This window comes from Dromiciops gliroides, chromosome 4, assembly GCF_019393635.1.
Source record: "Dromiciops gliroides isolate mDroGli1 chromosome 4, mDroGli1.pri, whole genome shotgun sequence".
NCBI classification, from domain to species: domain Eukaryota; kingdom Metazoa; phylum Chordata; class Mammalia; order Microbiotheria; family Microbiotheriidae; genus Dromiciops; species Dromiciops gliroides.
Window position 1 is genome coordinate 16,172,740 of NC_057864.1, and position 15,145 is coordinate 16,187,884.

General features: G+C 46.7%; 1 protein-coding gene across 8 annotated transcripts in view; it reads left to right on the forward strand.

Annotated features, from left to right (window-relative positions):
- The window catches only part of DOCK7 (dedicator of cytokinesis 7), a 171,812-nt gene that overhangs the window by 18,174 nt on the left and 138,493 nt on the right, over positions 1–15,145 (forward strand). For all 8 annotated transcript variants that reach the window (XM_043964124.1, XM_043964125.1, XM_043964126.1 and 5 more), the window contains exons 3-4: positions 8,010–8,185; positions 8,558–8,626. In XM_043964124.1, the coding sequence (XP_043820059.1) occupies positions 8,010–8,185; positions 8,558–8,626 (245 nt within the window). The remainder of the gene's footprint in view (positions 1–8,009; positions 8,186–8,557; positions 8,627–15,145) is intronic.

A 15,145-nucleotide genomic window follows, 5' to 3' on the forward strand; every position in this document is an offset into this window, starting at 1 on the left:
TTACGGGAAGTGTTTTACAGAGAACGGGCTTCCCGAGGAGCAGGGAATGCTCTCAGCCCGGGGCCTCCCCCGCCCCCGGGCCACGCGCTTTCCTTCTGCAGTTTGCAGGTGATGCCAGGCCCAAGGAGCACAAGCTGACCCAAGGGGGCCGCCTTTTCCTGCACTCAGGGCCTTCCCTCTCAACACTTGGAGCCCCTGTGCCCTTCACTTCATCTCTTTGCTGCTGTCTCCCCTTGCACTCACCTACGTGTTTGTGTGTGCATGCACACACATATGCACGTACACACTCACATACATGTGCACACATACCACACGCACATGCTCACACTTGTGCACATGCCTCTCTAGATAATCTCATTGTTAGAACCCCCTCCTCCTATAAAGAGGCACTAGAACAACTAGGGAAAGACAGTAGCAGATTGGAGCAATCTTTGCCTCACAGAAAACGTTGAGCTTGCGGAGTCACTAATAACAGTTATGTGTACAAAGTCTAAGAGACATGAGGTCTTTCTGATACTTGGGCAGTTCTAGTAAAATGGCAGACTCTGCTGTTGCTTTTTAAGGATGCTCGCATACTTAGATTACAAAGACTTCCTCTGGGGTGTGTGAGAATCACAACCACAGTTGTTCCGTGCGGCCTGTGGGGAAGCGCACAAGCAAATCCTTCTCTTGGTGATGGAGCTGCCATCACGACATGCCGGTTCTTCACTCCAAAGAATGCTCCTGGACCGGATGGATTGGATTCCGTCTCCTTGAAGGACTGCTCTAAGAATCCAGCCTGTGACAATCGCAGATTGGATCCCGACCCGCCCCTGAAGTTACTCTTGGTATCATCCCAAGATAAGTGATATTGGAGATGGAGGCAGCTGCCAACTGGGGAGTGGCTTGGCGTCGGAGGGAGGTCCTGCGAGGTCAGCAGAGGTGACAAAGCCGAGGCACTCTGGCTTCCAGGAGGAAGCATCTCTAGGCATTTGCTCCTTCCTGGGCTTTGGCAAATGAAGCACTTCCCGCCCTCAGGCAGCTGATATTCTTTTGGGAATGGACATATACTAGAGACACTGGATCAATTGGTGGGTGGGGCTGGCAGGCTCAGCTGTGGGGATCCCACCGGTTTCAGGTAGGGATTCCGTGAGGCAGCCGTGAGGAGGGGGTGTGCTTCCCGGCAGGAGACACGGCTCGGGCAGAGGGGCAGAGGTGGGAGATGGAGAGCCACGTGAAGACCAGTCTGAGTGTGCTTGAGAGTGTAGGGAGGAGGCAGATGGGTAACCGAACCACACCGGCCAGATTGTAAAAGGCGGCTTTATGTTGCCTCGTATCAGATTATGTGTTCCTTTGTGCTGCAGCCTCTCAGGGCCAGAGAGAGGAGGGGAGAAGGGGCTTCTTCAGCCCAAACTGCAGGAGAGACGGGGCTGGGATGTCAGGGTGCTTGAGGTTCAGAGGAGAGGAGACTCAGCCCCCACGGCCCCTTATCTTCTTAGGAAAGCATGAGACGGGAGCCTTGTCAAAGCCAGATAAAGTCCATTTGTAGTGGACCCAGTCGGCTTGGCTGCAAAGCATCGGGCCAGGGAATTCCTGCTTCCCTGTGCCCTTCTCAGTACGGCCACACCATACTACAGACTCTTGTGGGGCTTGTAGTCCACTAGCCCGCCCAGATCTTTTTCAGAACCTAGGTCTCCACTGTTTTACACTTGTGAAGTTGATCTTTTTCATGACTTGACGTTTCATCCTCCACTTGTCTTATTCGATCAGCCTGATGCTCTGGCCCGTGAGATCCTTCTGGATCCTGGGCGCCCTTTCACCTTTGTGTTGACTGCAGATTTGGCTCCACCTTTATCCAAGACGTTGGTAAAGAGGTGAAACATCCCCAGGCCAGAGCCCCGGGCCCTGCCCTGGAGCCCGGCTGGTGTGTCCGTGTCCCGCCGCTGAGGGTGATTCGTGCAGCCCCCGCCTGGTGAGGTCACAGTGGCGATCCTGTCAGAAAGGGCACAAGGTTGGCCCGGCCCGACGCGTCCAGGGAAGCCTTCCTGGCTGCCCCTTCTTGGAGCTCGTCAGCCATGTCCTTGGTCTGCCAGTCCAGAAGACAGTCTCGTGATGTCTCTCCCGTTCCTGAGTGACTCAGAGCAGGGTAGAGTTGCCTGGATACCTAAAGCCTTGGGACTGGCAAGGGCAGGAAGAAGATCTGGGCCGGGCCAGGCGTGGGGGAGGGCCAAGGGAAGCAGAACTGAGAACTCCCCTGACCACAAGGTCCCCAGGGACGATCAAGCCCCAGCACAAGACCAGACAATGACAAGAAATGGGAAAGTGCCTTCTCAGCAGGCGGCCGTGAGGAGCCCTCAGCTTCCAGCGGCAAGTCAGCCCCGGGGCACTCGGACTGTGTAGCGCAGCAGCTTGGGGCCACACAGCAAACACAGAAGCTGATACATACCACCCAGAGGGCTCCTTCTGTAGAGAGAGTGAGGCCTTGTACATAGGACACCATGCCCTGTTCTCAGGGGATGCTGGCGCTCTGCAAACCTGCTGGCCCTGGAGCACAGGCACCCATGGGAATGAAAGCCAGTGGCAAGACCTGAAATGGTACAGGTGAGGTGCCAACAGGGCCTGGCGTCCTCTTCAGGACCCCCGATTGGCCCTGATGCAGAATCCTTTTTGAAGTGATTTTTTTTGGGGGGGGGTGGTGGCAATTGGGGTTAAGTGACTTGCCCAGGTTCACACAGCTAGTAAGTGTGTAAAGTGTCTGAGGCCGGATTTGAACTCAGGTCCTCCTGAATCCAGGGCTGGTGCTCTATCCACTGTGCCACCTAGCTGCCCCCGCTGGCACAGAATCTTGATTCAGGAATGAAATATGAAGACATGAATAACAGAAGAAGACACTGAGGCTCCGGGGATGTCCAGGACACAGGTCCAGAGGAGAATCCTTCCTGAGCAGAACCTGACGACGACAAGGAGGCCCGGGAGGACCTCTTGGAAAGGGTCATTTGAGCCAAGGCCACCCTGCCCTCAGACGGAGGATTAGGAGGGCGGGCCCGGGGGTCTGCTCGCTGCTCCCTTCTTGGCTGGCGACTGGCTCTCTCATAGGACCTGGGAGTAAAAAGACCCAAATGAAATGGGCCCTGCCCTCCAGGAGCTTCCATTCTGCTGAGGTCATGGGGGGCTGTCTGGACATAGGTAAGGGGAGTCAGTCCTCATTGTTCCTAGCCTGATGTGCTATGGAAGCTACAGGAAATGGGGGGCTGGTTCCTGCCGTCACCCAACTAATCTCTCACTAGAGATTGCTGAGAATACACTTTTTGGCATAGAATTTTTTACGACAAAACCTTCTTTCTGATTATCCACGCTCTTCTTAACACAGTCGCCCTGAAATAACCCAGAAAACACTGGGGAAAGGAGGGGAAGGGGCAGAGATGTCAGAAGAACCCGGAGGTAAGAAGGACAAGAGGGCACAGCCTGCTGGCTCTGATCCCCCTCTGGCTCCAGGGCTCAGCTGTTCCCAGAAGAGAAGCACTGTCCTCAACCAGGAGCACCTGTGGGCAGCAGCAGGCAGGGAGGCGGGGGAACCCCATCTCATTCTCCCACAGACTTAGCCCCTTTTCCATTTTGTCAGTTCCCTCCTGGCGCACTGGGGAGGCCATGTTGGCCCTTCCTGGAGCAGATTCATAAATACACGCCTCTAAAGGGGTGGCCGATGTGAGGGTCTGGAGAGGAGGGTGCCGTACCCCGTGAGAGGAAGAGCAGCAGGGGCCATCTGGCTGCACTGCCCGGGACCAAGGGGAGCAGGAGCACAAGGAATAAGGCTGGGGCCATGCTGTGAAGCTCTTAACAAGCCCAACAAGGCAGGAGAGAGCAGTGGGTGTTACTGTTAAGAAGGGGAGTCACCTGGGGAAGCGTAGGCTGAGCACTGGGCCTGGAGGCACAAGTGCAGATTGGGTCTTGGATACTTACTCGCTCTGTGTCCTTGGACAAGTCACTTAACCTCTACTTGTCTGTATCTTCATCTGTGGAATGCGGATAGTCATAGCACTCACCTCCTGGGGCAGTGGTTAGAATCAAATGAGATAACACTTGTGCTTTGCACAGTGGTTGGCACAATTGTTATTACACCTGGGCTTCAGGGAGGTCCCTATAGTACCTGTGAGGAGTGTTATGTATTGAAGGCAGAGAGAGTGTTACCAGACGGAATCTTGAATCAATGAATAAAATGAGAGGCTTTAAAACAGTGAAATCGATAAGCCATTAACTATTTTGCTCTTCCCAGTATAAAAAATGAAGAAATCATAGCACATGGTGAAGAAATGAAGAAAATTATTAGAAACATTTTTGCCTAATTATATCCCAACAAAATGGATAATTTAAAGGAAATAGACGAAATCCTGAAAAATAGAAAATACCCAGATTAACAGGACAAGGGATACATAATTTAAAGAACTCAATTTCAGAAAAGGAAATTGATCAAGCAATAATAAATGAACTTCCAAATAAAAAGATCTCAGAACCAAATGAATTAACAGATGAGTTTTATGAAACTTTCAAAGAACAATTAATTGCAGTTTTACATGATCTGTTTGCAAAAAACAGGAAAAGAGGGGATCCTACCAGTTTCATTATTTCATACAATTATGGTCTTGATAATCTAAATTAAGAGGAGACATATCAGAAGGAGAAAATTATAGAAAATGTGTTGTAAAAATCAGTGCAAAAATTGAAAATAAAACATTGGCAAATGGCTGCAGTATTGTTTCGGAAAGATTGTATATCATTAAGAGGTAGGATTTATAGGTTGAGTCAATATTAGGAAAACTGCAAATGTAACAAAATCACATAATTATTTCAGTAGATATGGGAAAAGATTTGGTAAAATTCAATAATCCTTCCTAGTAAAAACACCAAAAAGCAGAGGACTAAATAGAGCTTTTCTTAACATAGTAAGTAGTATCTATCTTTTTCTAAAAAGCCTAAATTCTATATAATGAAGATAAATCAGAGGCCTTTCTATTAAGATCCAAGGAAAAGCAAGCGTGCTCATTATCAATCAATAAACATTAAGCACTTATAAGTGTCACTATTATTACCATTCTTATTCGATACAGGGTTAGAAATGCTAGCTCTAGCAGTAAGACAAAAAAAAAAGATGCTGAGGGGATAATCATAGGAAAAGAAAAAATAAAATTACTGCCTTTTGCAGATTCAATTGAGAACGTTGCAAAGTTATCTGAAAATTAATTAAGCACTTGGGGAAAGTAGCAAGATATAAAACAAGCTCAAATTAATTATCAGTCTTTTTATATATTACCAATAAAAGCCAACAGGAAGAGATAGAGAAATTCCATTAAAAATCATTATAAAATGTATAAAATATTAGGAACTATACCGCAAAATGCTGTGAATACAGTTACAGTATATACTCTTTACATAAAGACAGACTTAAATAAGTGGAGAGAGATTGTTTACAGTTGGATCATGCTAATAAGCTAAATGGCTGAATTAATTTACTTATTGTCATAGCAGTCTGACTGATAAAGGTTAACTTTGCTTCACAATCACCCTGGTCCAGCAGACCTTTCCTGCCAACCTTCTAAGCCATCTTTGGCAGGAAAATGATCTCAGCCCATCCTTTTGTGGGTTCTGCTGCTCCAGGAATTGTCTTATGGCATTATTTGGAGGTTTGGGGCATGATCGAGTCAGGAGCTCCAAGTGCTTACTGCCTTTCCTTGGCCATCTATTGGCTCTTAAAGGATAACTCTGAATAGCTAAAAAAGTGACAGAATTAATCTGGAGGAACCAAAGACAAGATTCCCAAGGTAAATAATGAAAAAAGTTGGGAAGAAGGTGAGGCTAAGAGACCACATCTCAAACTGAAGGACAACATCTTTTTTATTGTTGAGGGAGTGACGAGCTAATGAAAATGTCCTCTCAAAAACAGAAGGAAAGAAAAAAGTCTTTATAAAATTTATAGGAGAAAATAGAAGGTTAGACAGAAACACAGACAAGTGGGGCAGTGTTGAAAGTAACATGTGGTATTATGTACTTTAAAAGCAAGCTTTATGTAATCGGGATTTGAGATTTTAAATGAAATCATTTTTTGTTCTGCTTTACACATAGAAATTTTTTTGGTAATTGTTAAATTTAGAATTTTTTTTAAAGCCACTTACATGTGACCCCAGAGGCAGAGCCAGGTTGGGCATACAGAAACCAATTTTGACTTGATATAATGCTTATGAAAGCTCCCCACCTGGGTGGGGAGGCCACAGAGGGTTGGTAGGTAGTGGCTCTGCTCTCACTGGGGGTTCTTCCAGCAGAGGTCCCATGACCAATTATCCAGTATGTTATAGATGCAGTTCTGGGTGGACTACATGGCCTCTTGGACATGAGAATGACTTGTATCTTTGTTTGCAATAGCTTAATACCTGAATCCCCAAAGGAGCTTTATAGCCTGCTCTCCAGCCAGGGACTGCTAGGAAGCCCATGGATGGCTTGCCTGAGAAGGCTTAGCACATACCTCCCTTGGTGCTTGCAGCTGTGTCACCTTTACTGGAGTGCTGCGTACCGTATCTGGACTGGAACAGGCAGCTTCTTGGCCCCAGTCCCAGTATTCTGTTTTATGCTGTGCTCTCTTTACAGATACATAACAATTGTAGTTAAATTAATGAATAATGGGGGCAGCTAGGTGGCACAGTGGATAGAGCACCTGCCCTGGAGTCAGGAGGACCTGAGTTCAAATCCGACCTCAGACACTTAACACTTAACAGCTGTGTGACCCTGGGCAAGTCATTTAACCCCAATTGCCTCACCAAAAAAAAATTTAAAAAAAAAAGAATACTAAATTAAGGAATAATGTAGTGATCAAAGTTAACAGCCTTTGGACAGGATAGAGAGAGGGTCTCGATGATGGGGGCACTCAGGCGGTCCCTAGGCATTTCTCCAGGGAGGCTGTCCTTGGCCTTTGCTGTCCTCCATTGTGGTTGATGCCTCACATGAAGCCGTGCGAGGCCTGCTTATTGAATGTGCAGATGATACCAAGCTGGCAGGGACAGACAATGCTGATGACAGCCCCCAAGGTCGATGTCTTAGAAGAATGGATGGATCTAATATATTGTAGCAGGGACAAATGTAATGCTCTGTGCTTGGGGTTAGCAGAGAATTAGAAGAAAGCTGTGATGCAGGAAGCATTAGGCCTTTTATTTATCTTAACACCCTCAAGGGGAGGAGGCTTAACATGAGCCCCTTGGGAGGTGGGGGGCAGTGAAGAAGGAATATAATGGGGTGATGACAGATCAGCTACGGGCCCTAAGGAAGTCCTTAGTCTTTTTTTTTTAGTGAGGCAGTTGGGGTTAAGTGACTTGCCCAGGGTCACACAGCTAGTAAGTGTTAAGTGTCTGAGGCCGGATTTGAACTCAGGTACTCCTGAATCCAGGGCCGGTGCTCTATCCACTGTGCCACCTAGCTGCCCCAGGAAGTCCTTAGTCTTAATGGAGTGATGTCAGGTTGGAAGGAGGTCCCTAGCAGTTGACAGATTGCTCTATCACTCTGCCTTCAGGGATGCCTAGGTCACACTCACCTTCAGCTCTGAGCAGTTGGCTTGCGATGGAGCAGGTTCTCAGGTGTCCATTTGGCTTCTGGTCTTTGATGTCTTGGGCTGAGCACCCGCATGCACAGGTCAATGCAGAAGTCCTCAGCTGAATTGAAGAGGGAGGTGAAGCCCATGATTTCAGGGATGGGCATGAAGAGGGGCTGCTGAGTGTCTCGAGCAGGGGCCCCTAGACTGGGAGCCCCTCAGTTCTGAGAGGTGCGTGGATGTCCCCTGAGGGGCCCTTTGAAGACCCTCGTGACATCAGACAAGAGCCAGCAGGAGTTACAGAGGAGGTGTTCTGTGAGCAGGATAAAATGCCTCCGTCGTGGGCAGGCCTTGGGAGATCGGCCCTGGGACCTGTCTGCTCAAGGATCAGCTGAGATCCAGAGGAAAGTTCAGCTGAATCATTGTGCTCATTCAGAAGTCTTCTGTGAATTGTTTTTAGGTTCCCCTCACCGAAGCTGTGGATCCAGTGGATTTCGAAGATTACCTAATGACTCATCCCCTAGCTGTGGAGTCTGGGCCTCTAAGGGATTTGCTTGAATTTCCCCCAGATGACATCGAAGTGGTTTACAATCCCCGGGACTGTCGGACACTTGTGTCTGCTGTGCCTGAAGAGAGGTAAGGAGGCAGGCAGGGGAGCTGGGCTGGCTTATGGGAGCCGCTGCCTGCTTCTGTAATTGGGCCTGACTCCCTGGATTGTGTCCCCAAGGTGTATTTTCATACAGAGCAGGGGCTCTTGCCATGGCATCCGTGGATTTGTTTTTAAAACATATTTTGATGACTATTTCAACGTGATTTGTTTGCTTTTTAAAACCTCTGTAGTATCTTTTATATGTTTAAAAACGTGATTCTGAGAAGGGCTTTGCGGGTTTCACCGGCCTTCCAGAGAGGCGGGCTGGGGTTTCCCTAACACGCAGAAAGGCGAGGGCTCGTGCTATACAAGTACTTTTCTTCCTGATGGCCACACTAATGGATTTTCTTCTGAAACAGTGAAATGGACCCACATGTTAGAGACTGCGTAAGAAGCTATACCGAGGATTGGGCCATTGTGAACCGAAAGTAAGTTCCTGGGCTCTTTGTGCCTGCACTTGCTTCTTCAGTAGTTCAAGCTTGGTGACTAATAGCCCTAAGATTTGAAAACCGCCTGACAAAAACAGGAGAGGAAGAAAGGGAGCATTTTAACAAGCGTTTCCTTAGTGAGGTCTGTTTGCTACGTCATGGTCACTTCCAGTGACTTGCCTTTCACCACCAATAGAATTCTCCTTTACAACCAGGTGCTAGCACAAAGCCAAGTCTCCCCCCCACCCCACCTCCTCAGTGCCCCCCCCCATGGGTGCAAAGGGAAAGAAAATGCCTGTCCATTTGTCCTTCTGCTCTACCCACCCCTGCTTCCACTTGTCTCTGACAACAATGAAGAAGCCTGATTGTAATCTGATGAGATAATCCAGAAAACTCTTAGTAAAAGCTCCTCGAATCCATGTGAAATAATTTGCTTTCTGAAAAGAATGAGGTCCCTGACAATAGCTGAGGTGGCGATGACAGGTAGAGTCCTCTGTATGAAGGCCCACCCTGAGAGGGACTCTTTTGGTCACCGTCCTGCCCTTGGCTGGTTGTCACAGTTCACTGGGCTTCGTGGTGTGCCATGCACCCCTTGGGGAGGAATACTGCCAGCCAACATGGGCGGCAGCTCACGGCAAAGAAGAGCGGCTTCTAGTAACTTGTACTTTAGACAACAAATATGTAGACCAAGAGGTGAAAACCAGAAAGAGGGTGGGGGTGTGTGTGTGTGTGTGTGTGTGTGTGTGTGTGTGTGTGTGTAAATGTAAGTAAATCAGAGGTATAGTTACTTTGATAGTCTTCCTTCTTCATGCCTTGCTAATCCCTCCCAAACTGAGAAGAGAGTAAACATTTATTAGGTGTCTACTATGTGCCTAGAACTGTGCTGGGTGCTTTACAAATATAATCTCATTGGATCCTCACAACAGTCCTGAGAGGTCCTTGGCATTAATATTCCCATTTTCCAGTGGAGAAAAGTGAGGCAAACAGAGGTTAAAGGATCTGCCTGATGTCACACAGCTAGGAAATGTCTGAAGCGGGATTGGAATCGAATTCAGTGGCTGCTCTCAGACGGCTTTGCCTGAAGCACTCGCTCCAGTTTGCTTGTTTTTCCCATCTTTGATGTCTTCAGTAACGTTTCCACTTTGTCATCCAGCACTTGTGAAGCTAGCACAAGAGTCCAAATGGGGTGGATCTGCTGCTCGTGATTGTGAAAAGGTTTTCTTCAGAATCTTCCAGATTTTTTCCACTTTCCACCTTTTGTTGTTTCCTGTTGTCACCCTGGTGTGACTGGCTTCTTGAGGCTTTCTGTGACTGGTTTTTACAAACTCCACCGGTTCTTATCATTTTCTAATTCAGCCCTGCTCAGAGTCTCCCACTGAACTCCTCCTCTGCACTTCATGATCTGTGATCAACATTGTCCTTGGCTGACTCTTCTGGGTTTATGTGATGCTCTGCTCCTGGCTCCAGCGGTTCCATCTCATTCTCTTTGGCCAGATCTTCCTCCATGTTGTGCCCCGCTCATTGTGGGTATTCCCCAAAGCTCTGTCCTAAGCCCTCTCCTTTCTCTGCACTCTCTCCATTAGTGACTGTGGCAACTCCCATAGGTTTAATGATCATCTCTGTGCTGAAGATGCCAAGGGCTATACCTCATATCCAGTTAATAAATCTGCAACATCTCTTGCATCCATACTCTTTACTCACACCGGAATTGGCTTGCCTGTCAGTTGGGGAACATTATTATTTTGATGTTAGAAATAGTGTGAAGAATTCAGGAAAACTTGGTAATAATAAGACTTACTTGAAATGATAGAGTGAAAAAAAGTTAGAACAATCTGGTACAGTGACCACAACAGTGTCAAGGAAAACAACTTTGACAAATATCTGAAGTGTGATCAAGGCAGTGATGAGGCTTGAGTTGAGGTGATATTGGTGAACCTTATCTCCCTTCTCCTCCCAGAGTAGGTGGAGTAGTGGGTGCTTAGGAAGGCAAAGGTTTGTTTTAATTAACTGGGCTTCTTTGCAGTGGGTGGCACTGGTGCCACCAGTCACTGCAAAGTGAAAGAGATGAAGAGTAGGAAAAGCTTCAATAAAACTTAAAAAGAAGTTTTTCAATGAAGGATTAAGAGCTGTGAGACTGGCAGCACATTGAGGCTGGTTTATGGTTTGAATGTGCTGTCTGATTTCTCACCATGAACAGTATCTATTCCCTGGCATGCAAGTGATCGAACAAATGGTTTTTTTTAATAGAGGAAGCAAAAAGAGACATTTGGGGGGGGGGGGGGAAGATTTAAAAAAAATATTTTCAGTTCCAAATTCTCTTCATCCCTTTATTCACTTTCTCACCCACTGAGAAGGCAAGAAATATGATACCTATTATACATGTGAAGTCATGCAAAACATATTTCCATATTAGCCATGTTGTGGGGTGGGGGAGAAAGAAAAATAAAGAAAACAATTGCTTCATTCTGCACTGAGTTCATCAGTTTTCTCTCTAGGGGTGGATTGCATTTTTATGATGAGTCTTTGGAATTGTCTTGGATCATTGCCTTGATCAGAGTAGCCAAGTCTGTCACAGTTGAACATCACACAGTATTGCTGTTACTTTGTACAATGATCTTCCAGGTCTTCTCACTTCACTTTGCATCAGTTCATTTAAGTCTTTTCAAGTCTTTCTTAAAGCATCCTGCTTGTCATTTCTTATAGCACAATAGTATTCCATCACCATCATATGCTACAACTTGTTCATCCAATCCCTAATTGATGAGTATCCCCTCAATTTCCAATTCTTTAACATTACAAAAAGAGCTGCTATAAATACTTTTGTACTGTAAGGGGCCTAAAATTCTAGCTATTATGTCTAAAATCTGATGAGTGGTCACCTTAAATTAGAAGCTTTAGCAAGAGTTTAGACTTTTAAGTATTTATTAAAATGCATCAGAAGTTGGTGAGGGGAGAGAGAGAGAGAGAGGTAAAAGGCAAACTTCCTCTAACTATCTAATAGACCCCAGCATCCGACCCCCCAAGCTAAGGTCAGGAACCCAAAAGACCCCTCCTCAGGGGCTTCTCCCAGAATCCCCCTTGTGAAACTGAAATAGGGCTGTCCACATACACACACAGCTCCAAGCTAATTGGTTGGCAGCTCTGATTGACAGGTCCCATGGGTGGTTCTATAGATGTAACTTCTGGACACTAGGCAATTCCAGATGCCGGGTAACTTCCAGATGCTAAAGTCACATGGTTTCGAAGTCACATGCTTTCTCCTCATGGCAGAGCTTCCCTGTAATATCTCTCCCAGCAGGGGGTGTCATTCCAATTCTCACAGTACAAATATGTCCTTTCCCTTTCTCCTTGATCTCTTTGGAATACAGACCTAGTAGTACTATTGCTGTGTCAGAGGGTATACATGGTTTTATAGCCCTTTGGGCATAATTCCAAATTGCTCTCCAGAAGAGTTGGATCAGTTCACAATTCTACCAAAAGTGCTTTAGTGTCCTGATTTTCCTGTATCCCCTCCAACATTTGTCATTTTTCTTTACTGTCATGTTAGCCAATCTGTTAGGGGTGTGAGGTGGAATGTCAGAGTTATTTCAATTTGCATTTTTCTAATCAATAGTGATTTAGAGCATTTTTTAAATCTATTATTAGTTTTGATTTCTTCTTCTGAAAATTACCTGTTCATATCCTTGGATCATTTGTCAACAGGGAAATGGATCTTATTTTTATAAATTTCTCTCAATTCCTTATATTTTTGAGAAATGAGGCCTTTATCAGAGAAACTTGCTGTAAAGGTTCCACCCTCCCCAGTTTCCTGCTTTCCTTCTAATTTTGGCTGTATTGCTTTTGTTTGTGTAAAAACTTTAACATTTAATGCAATCAGAATTGTCCATTTTCCTCTCTGTCTCTTGTTTGAGCATTAACTCTTTCTGTATCCATAGACCTGACAGGCAGATTTTTCCAATTTTCCCTAATTTGATTATAAGATCACCAGTGATACAAAAGTATCTGGGCCTTCAGCTGTTATATATGGATAATGATTCCTCTACTCTTTGCTTCCCAGTGTGGTTAACTCCACAGTCTTCTCTGAGCATCCCAGGCAGGAGTTCTCTTATAAAAGACATTGAAGGGAATGAAGTTCAGCATTTTTCAGATTTATCTAAGTGGCACAGAAGCAAAACTTAGCAGTTTGCAGCATGGGTAAACCCTCTGCCCGTGAACACTGACGACAGTAACCACATTTGTACTAGAGTCTGAGTGCCTCGAGGCAGGAAAAGCGCTTTGTATCTGCCTCCTCCTGCGTTGATGTTGATTGATGTCGATGGCGGCTGTTTGAATGGCTTTTGAAAGAAGACAGCATGGAGGGTGCAAGCCCTTCCAGATGTGACCATGCATTGCCTGGTAGCAGCTACTTCATAGAGGCCTGTGTGAATCCACTTGCAGCAGCCCCATTGTGTCATTGCTTGGGGCCTGTGAGTGGGTGTGGGTGTGTGGTGTTAACTGGCTTCATTTTTTAAGCTAACATCATCCTTCACACAGTCAACAATTGGTCTGTATGTTGCTTCCTTCTTTTAATTTCTGAAATGAAACTTTTACTGTCTCCGTTACTCTGGGTTTAACCTTCAGATTCCTGTAAAAACAGGGTCATTTTCACAGAGACTTTTTGTCCTTTCCCTTTTTCTCCTGGCCTCTCAGCCCATCTCCCTTTCAGCCGATGGTTGCAGGGTACTTTTGTCAAAACAGTCTTCTTCACACCTGCTGTGCAGTGTGGGTGCCTCTAATCTCAGCTGGTCCCTCCTTCCTTTCCATTTCCCCAGTTTCTTGGGTCACCAGCTGACTAGAGTCAATATCCTGATTCCATAAAACTAGAATCTGGAAAGGTCTTCTCAGGTTTTACGTCAGGTGTCTGCAAAAACACACACACACACACACACACACACACACACACACACACACACACACACACACCTGCCAGATCCAGTGGCCTCCTTCTCTGTGCTCATTCCCCTCGGCTTGTCTGAAGCTTCAGGCACTGCTGGTCCCTCTTTCCTCCTTGATAGTCCCTTCTCTCTCAGTTTTCAGGATGCTGTCCTCTCATTCTCCTCCTACCCCTCTGACTGCTGCTTCTCAGTCTCCTTTGCTGGTTACTCTGCCAGAGTCACCTTGGGTGTCCTGCAGGGCTCTGTCTGGGCTCCTCTTCTCTTCTGCTATGCTGCTTCACTGGGTGGTCTCATCAGCTTCCATGAATTGAGTGATCATCTCTGTACTAATGATTCTCAAATCTAACCATCCTTCCCAGCCTCTCTGCTCACCTCTAATTTCCCATCTCTAACTGCCTTTCAAACATTTTTTTAATTATAAAAGTATTTTATTATTTTCCAGTTACATCATGTAGAGATAGTGTTCAACATTTGTTTTTATAAGACAGAAAGTCATGTGATCTAGGTTTTATATGTACTCAAACATTTCTTCTTTTTTTTTTTCCTGTGTAAGGCAATTGGGGTTAAGTGACTTGCCCAGGGTCACACAGCTTGTAAGCATTAAGTGTCTGAGGCAGGATTTGAACTTAGGTCCTCCTGAATCCAGGGCCATTGCTCTGTCCACTGCACCACCTAGCTGCCCCTGTACTCAAACATTTCTAACGGGATGTCCTGTAGACACCTTAAATCCAGCATGTCCACAACAAAACTCATTCTTTTTTTCCCTCCAATGCTCCCTCCTCATCCCTTCTCTATTACTGTAGAGGCATCACCACCCTCCCGGTACCCTAGGCTCCCACCCTGAGTTGTCCTGGGCTCCTTGCTCTGTCCCATGCCTCTATCCCAGCTGTTGTCAGGACCCATCAGTTTTACCTCTGCAGCATCTCTCCGATTTGTCCCCTTCTCTCCTCTGACCCAGCCTCACCCTGGTGCAGACCCTCGTCACCTTTGGCCTGGACTGCTACAGTAACTACTGGGGGTGGGGCATCTGCCTCAGGTCTGTCCCAAGTTCGGTCCTTCCTCTGTTCAGCCACTAAAGTGATTTTCCTATAATGCAGACCCCTCCTCCCCCAGTCCCTACACATCAGTAGACTGGTGGCTTCCTATGGCCCCCAGGATCCAATTCAGAAACCATCCTTCCCAGCATGGCGCCCTCCCACCTTTCCAGTCTTAGCCCTCCCTCCCCACCACGTGCTCTTAGATCCAGCGACATTGGCCCCTGACTCTGTCATGAACAAGACCCTCCATCTCTCAGCTCCGGGCACTCCCTCTGGCCCTCCCCCATGGCTGGAAGGCTCTCCCTTCTCCTCTGTGACTGCTGGATTCCTTTAAATCCTGCTCAAATCCCGGCCTCCACCAGATGCTTCTCCCCCCCCCCCCCCCCCCCCCCCCCGCCCTTTGATCATTTCCTAGTTATGCTGTAGATAGTTCAGTTTGTATATTGATGTTTGCATGCTGCCCCCCTCAGGAGATCGTGAGCTCCCTGAGGGCAGTCACTTGTCTTTTGCTTCTTTTTGTATCCCCACTACTTAGTACAGTACCTGGC